Source organism: Chrysochloris asiatica, unplaced genomic scaffold, assembly GCF_000296735.1.
Source record: "Chrysochloris asiatica unplaced genomic scaffold, ChrAsi1.0 scaffold00545, whole genome shotgun sequence".
Taxonomy (NCBI): Eukaryota; Metazoa; Chordata; class Mammalia; order Afrosoricida; family Chrysochloridae; genus Chrysochloris; species Chrysochloris asiatica.
In genome coordinates, this window is record NW_006409063.1 from 92,276 (window position 1) to 104,293 (window position 12,018).

General features: G+C 47.7%; 1 protein-coding gene across 1 annotated transcript in view; it reads left to right on the forward strand.

Annotated features, from left to right (window-relative positions):
• The window catches only part of TOP3B (topoisomerase (DNA) III beta), a 33,810-nt gene extending 22,567 nt beyond the window's left edge, over window positions 1-11,243 (forward strand). The window contains exons 8-17 of the mRNA XM_006877633.1: window positions 4,705-4,795; window positions 6,254-6,408; window positions 6,632-6,737; window positions 7,067-7,213; window positions 7,300-7,473; window positions 8,096-8,224; window positions 8,598-8,747; window positions 9,268-9,368; window positions 9,734-9,935; window positions 10,757-11,243. Of these exons, the coding sequence (XP_006877695.1) occupies window positions 4,705-4,795; window positions 6,254-6,408; window positions 6,632-6,737; window positions 7,067-7,213; window positions 7,300-7,473; window positions 8,096-8,224; window positions 8,598-8,747; window positions 9,268-9,368; window positions 9,734-9,935; window positions 10,757-11,238 (1,737 nt within the window). The 3' untranslated portion in view covers window positions 11,239-11,243. The remainder of the gene's footprint in view (window positions 1-4,704; window positions 4,796-6,253; window positions 6,409-6,631; window positions 6,738-7,066; window positions 7,214-7,299; window positions 7,474-8,095; window positions 8,225-8,597; window positions 8,748-9,267; window positions 9,369-9,733; window positions 9,936-10,756) is intronic.
• The last annotated feature ends 775 nt before the right edge of the window (window positions 11,244-12,018 follow it).

Consider the following 12,018-nt stretch of genomic DNA (forward strand, 5'->3'; position numbering starts at 1 on the left):
AGATGAGTGAGTGCCTCCTGTGCTGCCTCACTTTCCTGAAAGATTTCAATACCTGTGCTTTATTAATTATGCTAAGGCTTTCGACTGTGTGGGCCATAACAAGCTACGGATATAATTGTAAAGAATGGGTGTTCTGGAACACTTAATTGTGCTCATGAGAAACCTGTACATAGACCAAGAAGCAGTTGTTTGAACAGAACAAGGAAACACTAAATGGTTTAAAATCAGGCAAGGTGTGCACCAAGGATGTATTTTTTCACCATACTTGTTCAGTCCATATGTTGACCAAATAATCCGAGAAGCTGGATTATATGAAGAAGAATGTGACATCATGATTGGAGGTAGACTCATTAACTGGTGTGATGTTGTGGGCAAATGCACTGGACTGCAAAGTCAGTTTAAACCACAAGGTCAGCAGTTCAAGCTCACCAGTTGCTCCTTGGAAACCCTATAAAGGGTCGCTATGAATCAGAACTGACTTGACGGCACTTAAAAATATGCAGTTGATACAACCTTGCTTATTGAAAAAGAAGAGGACCTAAAATACTTACGAAGATCAAAGACCACAGCCTTTGGTATGTATTACACCTCAATGTAAAGAAAACAAAGATACTAACCACTAGGGCAATAAATAACATCATGCTAAATGGAGAAAAGACTGAATTCGTCAAAGACTTCATTTTCCTTGGAGCCACCATCAACACTCCTGGAAGCAGCAGTCAAGAAATTAATGTATTACATTAGGCAAATCTACTTCTTAAGACCTCTTTAAAGTATTCAAGAGCAAAGTTGTCAGTTTAAGGAATAAAGTGTGCCTGACCCAAGTCATGGTACTTTCAATAGCCTCAGATGCATGTGAAAGTTGAACAGTAAATAAGGAAAACTATAGAAAAATTTATGCATTTGAGTTGAGGTGTTGGAGAAGAATATTAAAATAACTGTAGACTGCTAGAAGAACAAACAAACCTGTGTTGGAAGAAGTACAAGTAGAATGCTCCTCTGAAGTCAGGATGCAAGAGTCCGTCTCTCACACTTCCAACATATTGTCAGGAGGGACCAATCCCTGGAGAAGAATATCATGCTAGGTACATGGAAGGTTAGCGAAAAAGAGGAAGACCCCCAATGAGATGGATTGGCACAGTGGCAGCAGCAATGTCTTCAAGCTTAATGATTATGAGGATGGTACAGGACCACACAGTTTTTTCAGAATCAACTCGACAGCACCTAACAGCACTATTATTATAATTTATTTTTTCTTCCAGTTGTATTAGAGTTTGTTTTATGTATTTTAGGATCTTTCATTGGTGGCACAGCTATTTGTTATGGTTGTTCCTTTGTTGGTGTTACCGTTAAGTGCCGATGAGTCGGTTCTGATTCATGGTGACCCTGAATAGGGTTTCCAAGGAGCAGCTAGTAAGTTTGAATCAAGAACCTTGCAGTTCAAACTAACCTTATGATTCAGTGCTTATCCTACAATGCCACAGTGCCCCTCTTTGTCTCTTTTGCTGGTTTTAGCCTTAAAGTCTATTTTATCCAAGATTAAAATAGCCACTCCTGCTTGTTTTTTATTGTCATTAGCTTAATATATTTTTGTCATACTTTGAATTTTAGTGTGTTTCTATATTTGTGTGTAAGATGTGTCTCTTATAGCCAGCATATTGATAGATCCTGTTTTCTTATCCATTCTGCTACTGTCTGTCTCTTGACTAGTACATTTATTTTACGTTCTGTGTAATTATATGAATTGATTACTGTCATTATTTTTTGTAATGTTGCTGGTTTCTTTGTTCCACATAATTTTCTGCACTGAGTTCATTTTGCTTGTGGATCTTCTTTTCATTTCTGTTTACTGACTCTTTCTGATTTTCATTTGTTTTATTTTGATATGAAGTTGTATTCATTGTCTTTGAGGTTGCCCTGTAATTTAAGATTTTTTTTCCTATTTAAAAGTCTGTTTAACTCGAAATCTACTTGACTGCCTTGACATTTGGAAATTGTTTATTTATATTATCCCCTCTTTTTGCTTTGTAGTTGACTTCATTATAAAATGATACCTCTGGTTCCCTATTTTCAGTCTTGTCTCTTTGTTTTACTTTAAATATTTCCATGTCTATATTGAGTTCTGGGTGGTGTTGTCATTTATGTTAATCTCAGATTGTTGTCTGTTGTTGAGTCTCAGTCCAAAGAACACCTTTTAACACTTTTGTAAAGTTAGTCTGGTTATTACAAATTCCTTTCATTTCTGTTTATCTAGAAATGTCCTAATTTTGCCATTGCATTTGATGGAAAGCTTTTCTGGGTATATAATTCTTGGTTGGCAGTTGTTTTCTTTCATAATTTTGTATATGTCATCCCTTCTTGCCTTCTTGCCTGCATGGTTTCTGCTGAGAAATCAGAGCTTCATCTTACTGATTCTCCTTTTCGTTTTTCCCAAGCTGTTCTCAGGATTCTTTCCTTTTCTTTGGTTTCTATTTTCTGATTGTTCTTCTGGCTTACTAGTATTGAGAGATTTCTCTTCAAGCTCACTAATTTGGTCTTCTGTTATTTCTCATCTCTTTCTTTGCCCTTTCAATGTATTGTCCATTTCTGAAATCTTAGTATTAATTACAGATTTCTAATTGCAGGTTTTCTACTGTATCAAAATTTGTATATATTTTGTCTGTTTGTTAATCTTTCTGTCAATCCTTTGAAGGTACCTAAATATCATTCTTTTAAATTCTTTTTTTAGTTAGTTCCTTTACCATTTTTACCTCAGAAATGTTTTCTGGCTCTGCATCGTAGTCATTATCTTTTTAGCCATTCTCTCGTTTCTTCATGTGAGCCAATATAGTCTGTTGTCTCTTGGACATTGTAGTATTATCACATTTGTATTTAACTTATGTTGATGTGTTCTTAGTCTCTTACCAGCTGTATCCTCTGGGTATAGTTAGGGAATGGAAGCATGTGCACTGTTCTCCACTTACAGTTCATGCACGTCAGTTTAGAGTGGGCTTTACTGTTGTTGGCAGCTGTCTATTATTGATCAGGTGGCAAAGGAGCTGCTGTTGGGTTTTGCCCAATGGGTGGATCCTGAACAGGATCCTGTTGTGGCTGGGCTGTATGAGCCTGATTTCTGTCTCTGATCAGGTGAGGAAGAAGAGAAAACCCAACTCCTACACTCACACAAGAAGACAAAGCAGAATAAACAGACAAGCAGCCTACAATGAAAACAGAACATAATGAAGGAGAAGAAAATAAATAAAAACAGGTTGTTGTTGTTAGGTGCCATTGAGTCAGCACCAACTCATAGCGACCTATGCACAGCAGAATGAAACAAGGAGCAACCAGAGAAGAAATAAAATAACTAAAAAAGAGAAAAAAGGGATAGGAAAAAAAAGCTATGGTAGTGGTAGTGTGCCGTGGAGTCAGTTCTGACTCATAGCAACCCTGCATAGGGTTTCCAAGACTGTAAATCTTTACAGGAGCAGAAAGCCTCATCTTTCTCCCGCGGAACCTCTGGTAGTTTCAAAGTGCTGACCATGAGATTAGCAGCCAGTTTCATAACCACTACACTACCAGAGCTCCCAAATGAAGCTACAGAAGAGAAAATAAAAGGAAGAAATTAAAAACCACTTGGAAAAACCAAGGAGAGGGAATATGAAAAGTGAAAAAAAAAAAATATATAGTAGAGAATAATAAAGATCAAAAGGCAAAAAACAACAAAAGGGGAAAAAAAAACAACAACAGTGCAGCTATTGGACCCAGGTAGGAAAGAACTCTGGGGGATTCCTGCCAGCCAAGTGAGGTGAGTATGTGGGAGGGATGTGACAGTGGATGGATTTCCTCACCCTATGTGAAATTCCTATAGGCCTTCGTGTTATCTTTGTTCAGGGCACTTAATCTAGAAGTAGTTTTTAGAGGCTCTTGAAGGAGCTGGTTTCAATGTCTGTTAGGACCACAAAGCATCTGGGGGTAGGATTCCTGATAATCAAGGTTTCTGCTAGACTAATGCTAGTCTGGTGGCTCTGTGGGTTCTGTAGGTCCAGTGCCAAGCCCACCTAAATCTATACACCAAAGCAATGCAGCCAGTCCCTGCCTCACACTGATATGGTTCATAACCATGTGACTGTACTCTTAGAGAACAGGGTCTGCACTGGAGGTGGATGAGTGTGGGAACTGGCCACACCACTTCATTCTCCTTCTCTCACTGTCCCTGCTCAGTTGCTCCTCCCAGCAAGCACTCAGTCCACTTCAATAACCTTTCCTCTGAAGTTCAGGGTTCCAGGATTTTCATCTCTCTGTTTTATTTGATCTCTAATGACTTTGTTGTAGAAGATCAGGTGTGTCTCTCTAGTTCCACATTTTGCCAGAAATCTGAGACTATAAATCTTGACAGGAGCAGATGACCTCATTTTCTCCATTTCCAGTCCTGAATAAAAGTGCTCTGGTAGCTTAGTGGTTACGAATCAGGTTGCTAACCTCATAGTTAACAGTTGAAACTACCAGCTGTTCTATGGGAGAAATATGAGGATTTCTGCTCCCGTACAGATTTACAGCTCAGAAACCCTGTACAGGGTCGCTATGTCGCTGAGTCAGAACCGACTCCACAGCACATAACAACAACAACAGTCCTGAATAAATTGCACTTTTCAGACTTCTGTGAGAGGTGGGTAGCCTAATAGATGAGCCAGGCCTTCTGCCCATATGCTGATTCCTGTCCTCTAGGTGAAGGCCACCAGCAAGAAGGAGAAGGCCAAGCAAAGGCCCCTGGCCCTGAACACCGTCGAGATGCTGCGGGTGGCCAGCTCTTCTCTGGGTATGTAGGGGCACGCCTCTGAGGTCCCCAAAAGATTTATAGGCTAGGCACATGGCCCCATTCATCATCAGCAGTGAATTCCCTGGGCATATGACAAGGAGCCAGCAGTCCAACTCCGAGCACCACTGTCCAGTCTGGGTGTGACTTCGAAGGAACCCAAACCTTGTACAGGTTGCAGTTCTCATCATATCCCAGAGAAAAACCAAAGCCATTGCCTTCAAGTCGATTCCAATTCCTGATCATCCTCCCTGTCTGACTCACACTGCCACATAGTGTTTTCATGGCTGCATTCTTCATAGAGGCAGATCACCAGGACTTTCTTCCATGGTTCAAACCACCAATCTTTCAGCAGCCAAGATCAAACCCTTTGTATTACCCAGGGCCCCAGTTCTGGAGCATGGCCAGTCACTGCAAATATGAGGTAGGGATCCAGTACACAGAATTGTCAGTTAGCACTCACTCAGCAGCAACTCTGGATTGATGTGGGAAAACATAGCCTGTGTCATATTGCAAAAAAAAAAGACCTGCTGGCACTCTGGGTTAAGCATGGTACTGCTAACCATAAGGTTGGTGGTTCAAATCCACCAGTCACTCCACATGACTGGTTTGAGTTATAAAATAGTAAACTGCATTAGTTTTTTTTTAACAACAGTCAACCAACTTGATTTCATACAGAATACTCCTCCCAAATACAGTGTGCTATACCATCTTTTACAGCACACATGGAACATTTTCCAGCAGAGACCATACATTAGATAACAAGCAAGCCTCAATAAATTTTACAACACTGAAATACTACAAAGCATCGTCTCAGGTCACAATAAATTAGAATAAACAATAGGAAAATCAAGTGGGGATAAAAAAATCAAACATCTGGAAATTAACTAACACCCTGCTTTAAAACTACTGGGTAATGAAAGAAAAAAAATGAAAATTTAAAAATTCCTTAAATAGGAATGGAAATGCAACATAAAGGAATAAGATAGCCTGGCATAATGTCATCTTCCATCCGTCAGTCTGTCATACTGTGGGGCATGCATGTGGCTGTGATGCTGGAAGCTATACCTCCAGTATTTCAAGAGTCGCCCATGATGGACAAACTTCAGCAAAACTGACAGACTAAGGAAGGCTAGTGACCTGCTTCTGAAAATTAGCTAATGAAAACCCTATGGCTTGTGATAAACATTACATATTAGCAATAGCAGCAATAATGTTCTTTAATCTCCAAGAGGGGCCACCTGCTATGGGTCCCCAGGTGCAATGGCATGGACCAGTAAGCAGGACCTATCTCCTAAACATCTTTAGAAGCAGAGTGGAAGTTGTTTTGTTTGCGGGCTCTTGCCTCCACAGTGCTAAGAGAGGCTGGGCTGGAGAGGTGGGACCTCTAATCAGCTGGCAGCACGTGGTGGTTGTGGTAGTTGGGAACTTGGGCAGCATCCAGGCCTTTGTCTACTATAGGCATGGGGCCACAGCATGCCATGCAGACCGCAGAGCGCCTCTACACACAGGGATACATCAGCTATCCACGTACTGAGACCACACACTACCCTGAGAACTTTGACCTGAAGGGCCCTTTGCGGCAGCAAGCCAATCACCCATACTGGGCCAACACAGTGAGTAAAATCAAAAGCCCACCTACACCGTGACCCCCAGCCAATGCAGTCAGTGGGCTTGAGACCACAACAACCCTTCCCCAGACCTATGTGGTGAGTGAGCTGAACTTGAACCTTTATTTAGATGGCCCAGTGCCAGACCAGAAACGGCAGTACCTGTCCCTGGTAGAAAAGCAGTGAGGCCAGACTGAGGCATTGCTAGGTCCTCTTTCCTCTCTCCCAGGTGAAACAGTTGTTAGCAGAAGGGATCAACCGCCCACGGAAAGGCCATGATGCTGGTGACCACCCCCCCATTACCCCTATGAAGGCAGCCACAGAGGCCGAATTGGGTACAAGATGCACACACACACAACTGGGGCTTCTGTGGAAATGGTGGCAGGCACCGTTGGTTATGTGGAGAAGTGGGAAGACAGAGCCCAGAGAGTGGTCCATGTGGGTGAAGGGTGGGGACTGTGTACCAACTGGCTAGGGCTGTGCATGCTGAGAAACTGGGACCATGGTGGCAAGAAACCCCTACTGGAGGGTTGGGCCCCTTCCTTCCAGGGCTCTGACCTGATACCTGATGGAAGGGAAGGGTGCGGAGCCTTGAGGACCTCCAGGAGGGGTCCTGTGAGTCAACGGGAGGGTCGGATGGCCATGACCATTGTGGTCATTGCAGGGGGCGATGCATGGCGGCTGTACGAGTACATCACGCGACACTTCATTGCCACAGTGAGCTATGACTGCAAGTACCTGCAGAGCACCATCACCTTCCAAATCGGACCTGAGCACTTCACCTGCTCCGGGAAGACAGTCCTCTCCCCAGGTGATACCAGCAGACAGAGACCCTGGGGCTTGGGCACAAGGCCTTTCTGGCTGGGCCCAAACCCTGAGGTGGGGCACTTTCTGTAGGCTTCACAGAGATCATGCCCTGGCAAAGTGTGCCTCCTGAGGAGAGTCTGCCCACCTGCCAGCGCGGTGATGCCTTTGCTGTGAACGAGGTGAAGATGCTGGAGAAGCAGACTAGCCCGCCCGACTACTTGACAGAGGCCGAGCTCATCACCCTCATGGAGAAGCATGGCATTGGTGGGCATCCTGCCCCATAGGGGCCTGAGCTACACACCCACTGGCAAGGACTGCCTAGGGAAACCCCTGTTAGTCAGAGTCTCTCCACCCCCACATGGTAGCCAGGACTGTCAGGAGAAACTCTTATCTTAGACACTGCTTCAGTCAGAGGTGTGAAGGACTTGCCCCTGGGATGGGGCGTTCTCACCCAAGTCAGAGGCCAGCAAAGCACTGCCGATGCCCACCTGCATGCTTCTCCAGGAAGGTGGGTACAATGAGTCCTTGCCCTCAGGTGTGGCTGTATACAACAGATAGCCCTACATCATTTCAAGGTCCCTGACAAGAGCCCCTTGGCCAACCTGATTGACAAGCTCTAGAAGGACAATAAAAGCTACTCAGGGTACAGGAGTTGGGGGAGGAGGGCATGTACAGGGCAGAGATGTAGGGACAAGCCTGTTTGTGCACGGACTAGGCTGCACTGACCAGACTTGGGTGAGTTCTGTGACTTCAACTGAGCAGTTGAACCTTTCTGAGTCTACACATCTGCGAACGGTTCTTGAGGTCAGCAAGACAATGTATGTCACCACACATACGGGGTGTGGATGAAGGGGCCAGATACTGAGGCCCTTGGTGGGGATTCCAGGAACGGATGCCAGCATCCCGGTGCACATCAACAACATCTGCCAGCGCAACTATGTCACTGTGGAGAGTGGGCGCCGGCTCAAGCCTACCAACCTTGGCATTGTCCTGGTGCATGGCTACTACAAGATCGGTGAGTCGGGCTGTCTGGGTTCCTGACTCCACTGATTGGCAGTCATGGCCTCACAGCATTCCCTAGCATCCCAGAGCAGTACTAGGTGAGGGTCCTGCTCTGGGACCCTCATATGCAGAGGACCCAGCAGGGTAAGGGACAGTCCCTGAAATGGGTACAGGAGTGGGGGCCTGGCCTGTGACATTCCATGAAGACTCCTCTGCACAAGGCTGTGGCAGGGAGACCAGGAATGTTCTAGAAGCAATGTGGCAGCCAGCCTGGTGCCATCCAGCTCTGCCAGTGATGACAGTGAGGGGCTAGGGACTAGCTGGAGCAGGAGGAGATGTGGCCCCTTAGGGCCCCAGGCTCCCATTGCACCTGGTGCCCCCTACAGATGCAGAGCTAGTGCTCCCCACCATCCGCAGCGCTGTGGAGAAGCAGCTGAACTTGATTGCCCATGGCAGGGCTGACTACCGCCAAGTGCTGGGGCACACCCTGGATGTCTTCAAGAGGAAGTTCCACTACTTCGTTGACTCTATCGCTGGTATGCCCCACTTCTGAATATATAGGTGGCCACCCCTCACCAGACAAGGCTGCTGCTCAGAGTCCACAGCACACATGGGGCCTACTGGCCCAGGACACCCACTTCCAGCAGGCTGCTCACCATTCTGTCATTGCTCACAAAAGCCCTATTGGGTGTGTGCTCCCCTGAAGGGTCTGTGCTCCCCACCAACCATGTGCTTCCCCCCAAATTGATCATCTGCTTATCCAAGGGAACTGTTCCTTGTATGCTCCCCCAAGAGACTGTACTCACTCCTACCAAGGGACGCTATGTACAAAGGGGCTTCCAAAAGGTCATGGAAAAACTATTTTCTTTAATTTCATTTTCCACCAACTTTTTTTTAATCCTCTTCACATATTCCCTAAGATGAGGGACTCTTTTAGCGGTCTGCCCATTTCCCTGACCCGACTCCTCTGCCCACCCAAGCCCTGAGCTAGAGGTCCCCCGCCCCATCACAGTACTTCCCAGATGCAGCCCTCCCTTGGGCTCTGTTTTCTTACAGGTATGGACGAGTTGATGGAGGTGTCTTTCTCACCCCTGGCCGCCACTGGCAAGCCCCTCTCCCGCTGCGGGAAGTGCCACAGGTTCATGAAGTATATCCAGGTAGGTGGGGCAACAGCCTGTGTGTCCTTTTCACTCACCCAGGAAGTGTTCCTTTCCCCGATGACTCCACAAGAGCTACTGCAGGCCCGATGCAGCCCTGCCAGCAAGCACCCCCAAGGAACTCTTGAGCTTTTGAGCCAACCAGACGCACAATACACACATTTCAGGCACAGCCACTGGCACTAATGTGCATGTGAAGACAGAAGTTCCGTTTCAGCAGGAGCAGTGGCGGCAGAGGTCCCAAGATGGCAGGCTGGGTGCCTGAACTGAACACCTGTATTGCAGTCTCAGAAAGGGAGCCAGAATGGGGAAGGAAGGGTGGCCCCTGCAAACTCCTACCCCACTTTGCCATATTTCCCGCACAGGCCAAGCCAAGTCGCTTGCACTGCTCTCACTGCGATGAGACGTACACCCTCCCTCAGAATGGCACCATCAAGCTCTACAAGGAGCTCCGGTGCCCACTGGACGACTTTGAGCTAGTATTGTGGTCATCTGGCTCTCGGGGCAAGAGTTATCCGCTGTGCCCCTACTGCTACAACCACCCCCCCTTCCGAGACATGAAGAAAGGTGAGCATCTCTCGGGGTCTGTGGTCACCAGCCTGAGGCAGAGGCTCATGACCTGTCCACCATCCTTCCCAGAGCTCGCTGGAGCAAAGCTAATTATAGGTAGTAACTGAACAGCAACATCTGTCTGCATGTGCTCAGCATCTGAGCCAGAGGGCATGAGGTACCTACCTTCGTTGGAGCAAAGATAGTGCAACAGACCAGGTGCCCACCCAGGTTCCGGATTCACTCTTCTCAAGTGTTCATGTGCTCTATCTGAGAGAAGGAACATGAAACCAAGCAGTGGGAAAACCCCACCAGGACCAGAAGCTATTTAGGAACCTGCCCACTCCCCTTTGCACTCCACTTGACCCCACATTGCAGATGAGGCACCAGAGGCCAACAAGAGCCAGACATTGTCCCTGTTTCTCTGGGGGACAGGAGGAAGCCACAGAGTGGGTGGGCACTTGACCTTCACTGTGAATTCAACCTATGTCCAGACTGCCGGGTGAGGCTCCTCTCTCCCCTCTAGCAGCTTCCAGGGCAACTGGCCCTGATGTGTGGACCTGTGGAGCTGCTGGTCTCTATGAGCTATGAAAGTACATCAGAAGGACCAAGGGACTGAGACTGGTGTTTGCCTCGGTGGGGTCCTGAGGGCAGAGAGGGTTCCAGAGACACAGACGAGGGTGGGTCTTCCATACTCCAGGACAAGACAGGAGTATTTTCTGCTGAAATGAGGGACCCTGAAGAGGCTGAGGCATCCAGGGGCTGCAGTGGGAGGACTGGCTATGGGGAGGTGAGATGGAAGCACTATGGACCCTTACTTCCTATCCTGTCCCCCTCAGGCATGGGCTGCAATGAGTGCACACATCCCACCTGCCAGCACTCACTGAGCATGCTGGGTGTTGGCCAGTGTGTGGAGTGTGAAAATGGCGTACTGGTGCTGGACCCCACCTCAGGCCCCAAGTGGAAGGTTGCCTGCAATCGGTGCAATGTGGTGGCACACTGCTTTGAGAATGCCCACCGTGTGCGTGTGGCAGCAGACACCTGCAGGACCTGTGAGGCTGCCCTGCTTGACGTGGACTTCAACAAGGCCAAGTCCCCACTGCCTGGCGGCGAGACCCAGCATACAGGCTGTGTCTTCTGTGACCCAGTCTTCCAGGAGCTGGTAGAGCTAAAACACGCAGCCGCCTGTCACCCCATGCACCGAGGGGGTCCTGGCCGTAGACAGGGCCGAGGGCGGGCTCGTGGTCGCCGGCCCCTGGGCAAGCCTGGCCCCCGGCGGCCAAAGGACAAGATGTCAGCACTGGCCGCCTACTTTGTATGAGGGCCAGTGATGGATTAGCCCCCTGGCCACAGGTATCTTTCAGGCACTGAAACCATTAAAATGAGTTTTCTCCCAGAGCAAAAATGGCTCCGGCTAGATGTGTCCTTGGGGGCTGATGGCCCTTTTCCTCCTCTTCTCTCCCTGTCTGGTCTCCTCCCCTCACTCACCCATCCTTGATTCTCCTTAAATCCTGAACTCAAGTCTTGTGGTTCCCCCACCACCACCATACCTACCACTCTGCCCAGCCTGTGCAGGATCAATAGGGCAGCCCACGTCTGGAGACAAAGTAGATATGGTCAGCAGTTTGAGACATATTCAATATATCCATTAGTGGGAGCCAGCCCTGACACCTGGTAAGGGTGGTAGGCCATGAGAATTGTCCACACCCCACCCACACTCCTCTGTGTGTGCTCTGTGTCTTGGGATAGCATCTCGGCCTCCAAAAGCCTTTGCTTTCCCCTCAGCCCCCTTCATGGCTTTCAGCTCTCCAGATCGTCATACTGTATTCATACTACAGACCTCTGAGGCTTGGGACAGGCATTTCCTGGGACCCCTTGGCACCAGTGTCAGCCCCTCCCGGAGACCTTTGTGTCTTTGGTTGTCATGAAACACAGGAGGGAGTTGGGGGCTGCCATGACAAGCTACAGTGTGCCCTAGAAATACATGCCAGAGTTAAAAAAGACCCCAGGATCCTAGGTGGTGGTGGTTGACCACCATCTGACCTGTACACATTCGCTGCCGGGGGCAGCCACATACCCTCAAACCTTGCCTTTGTGGTAG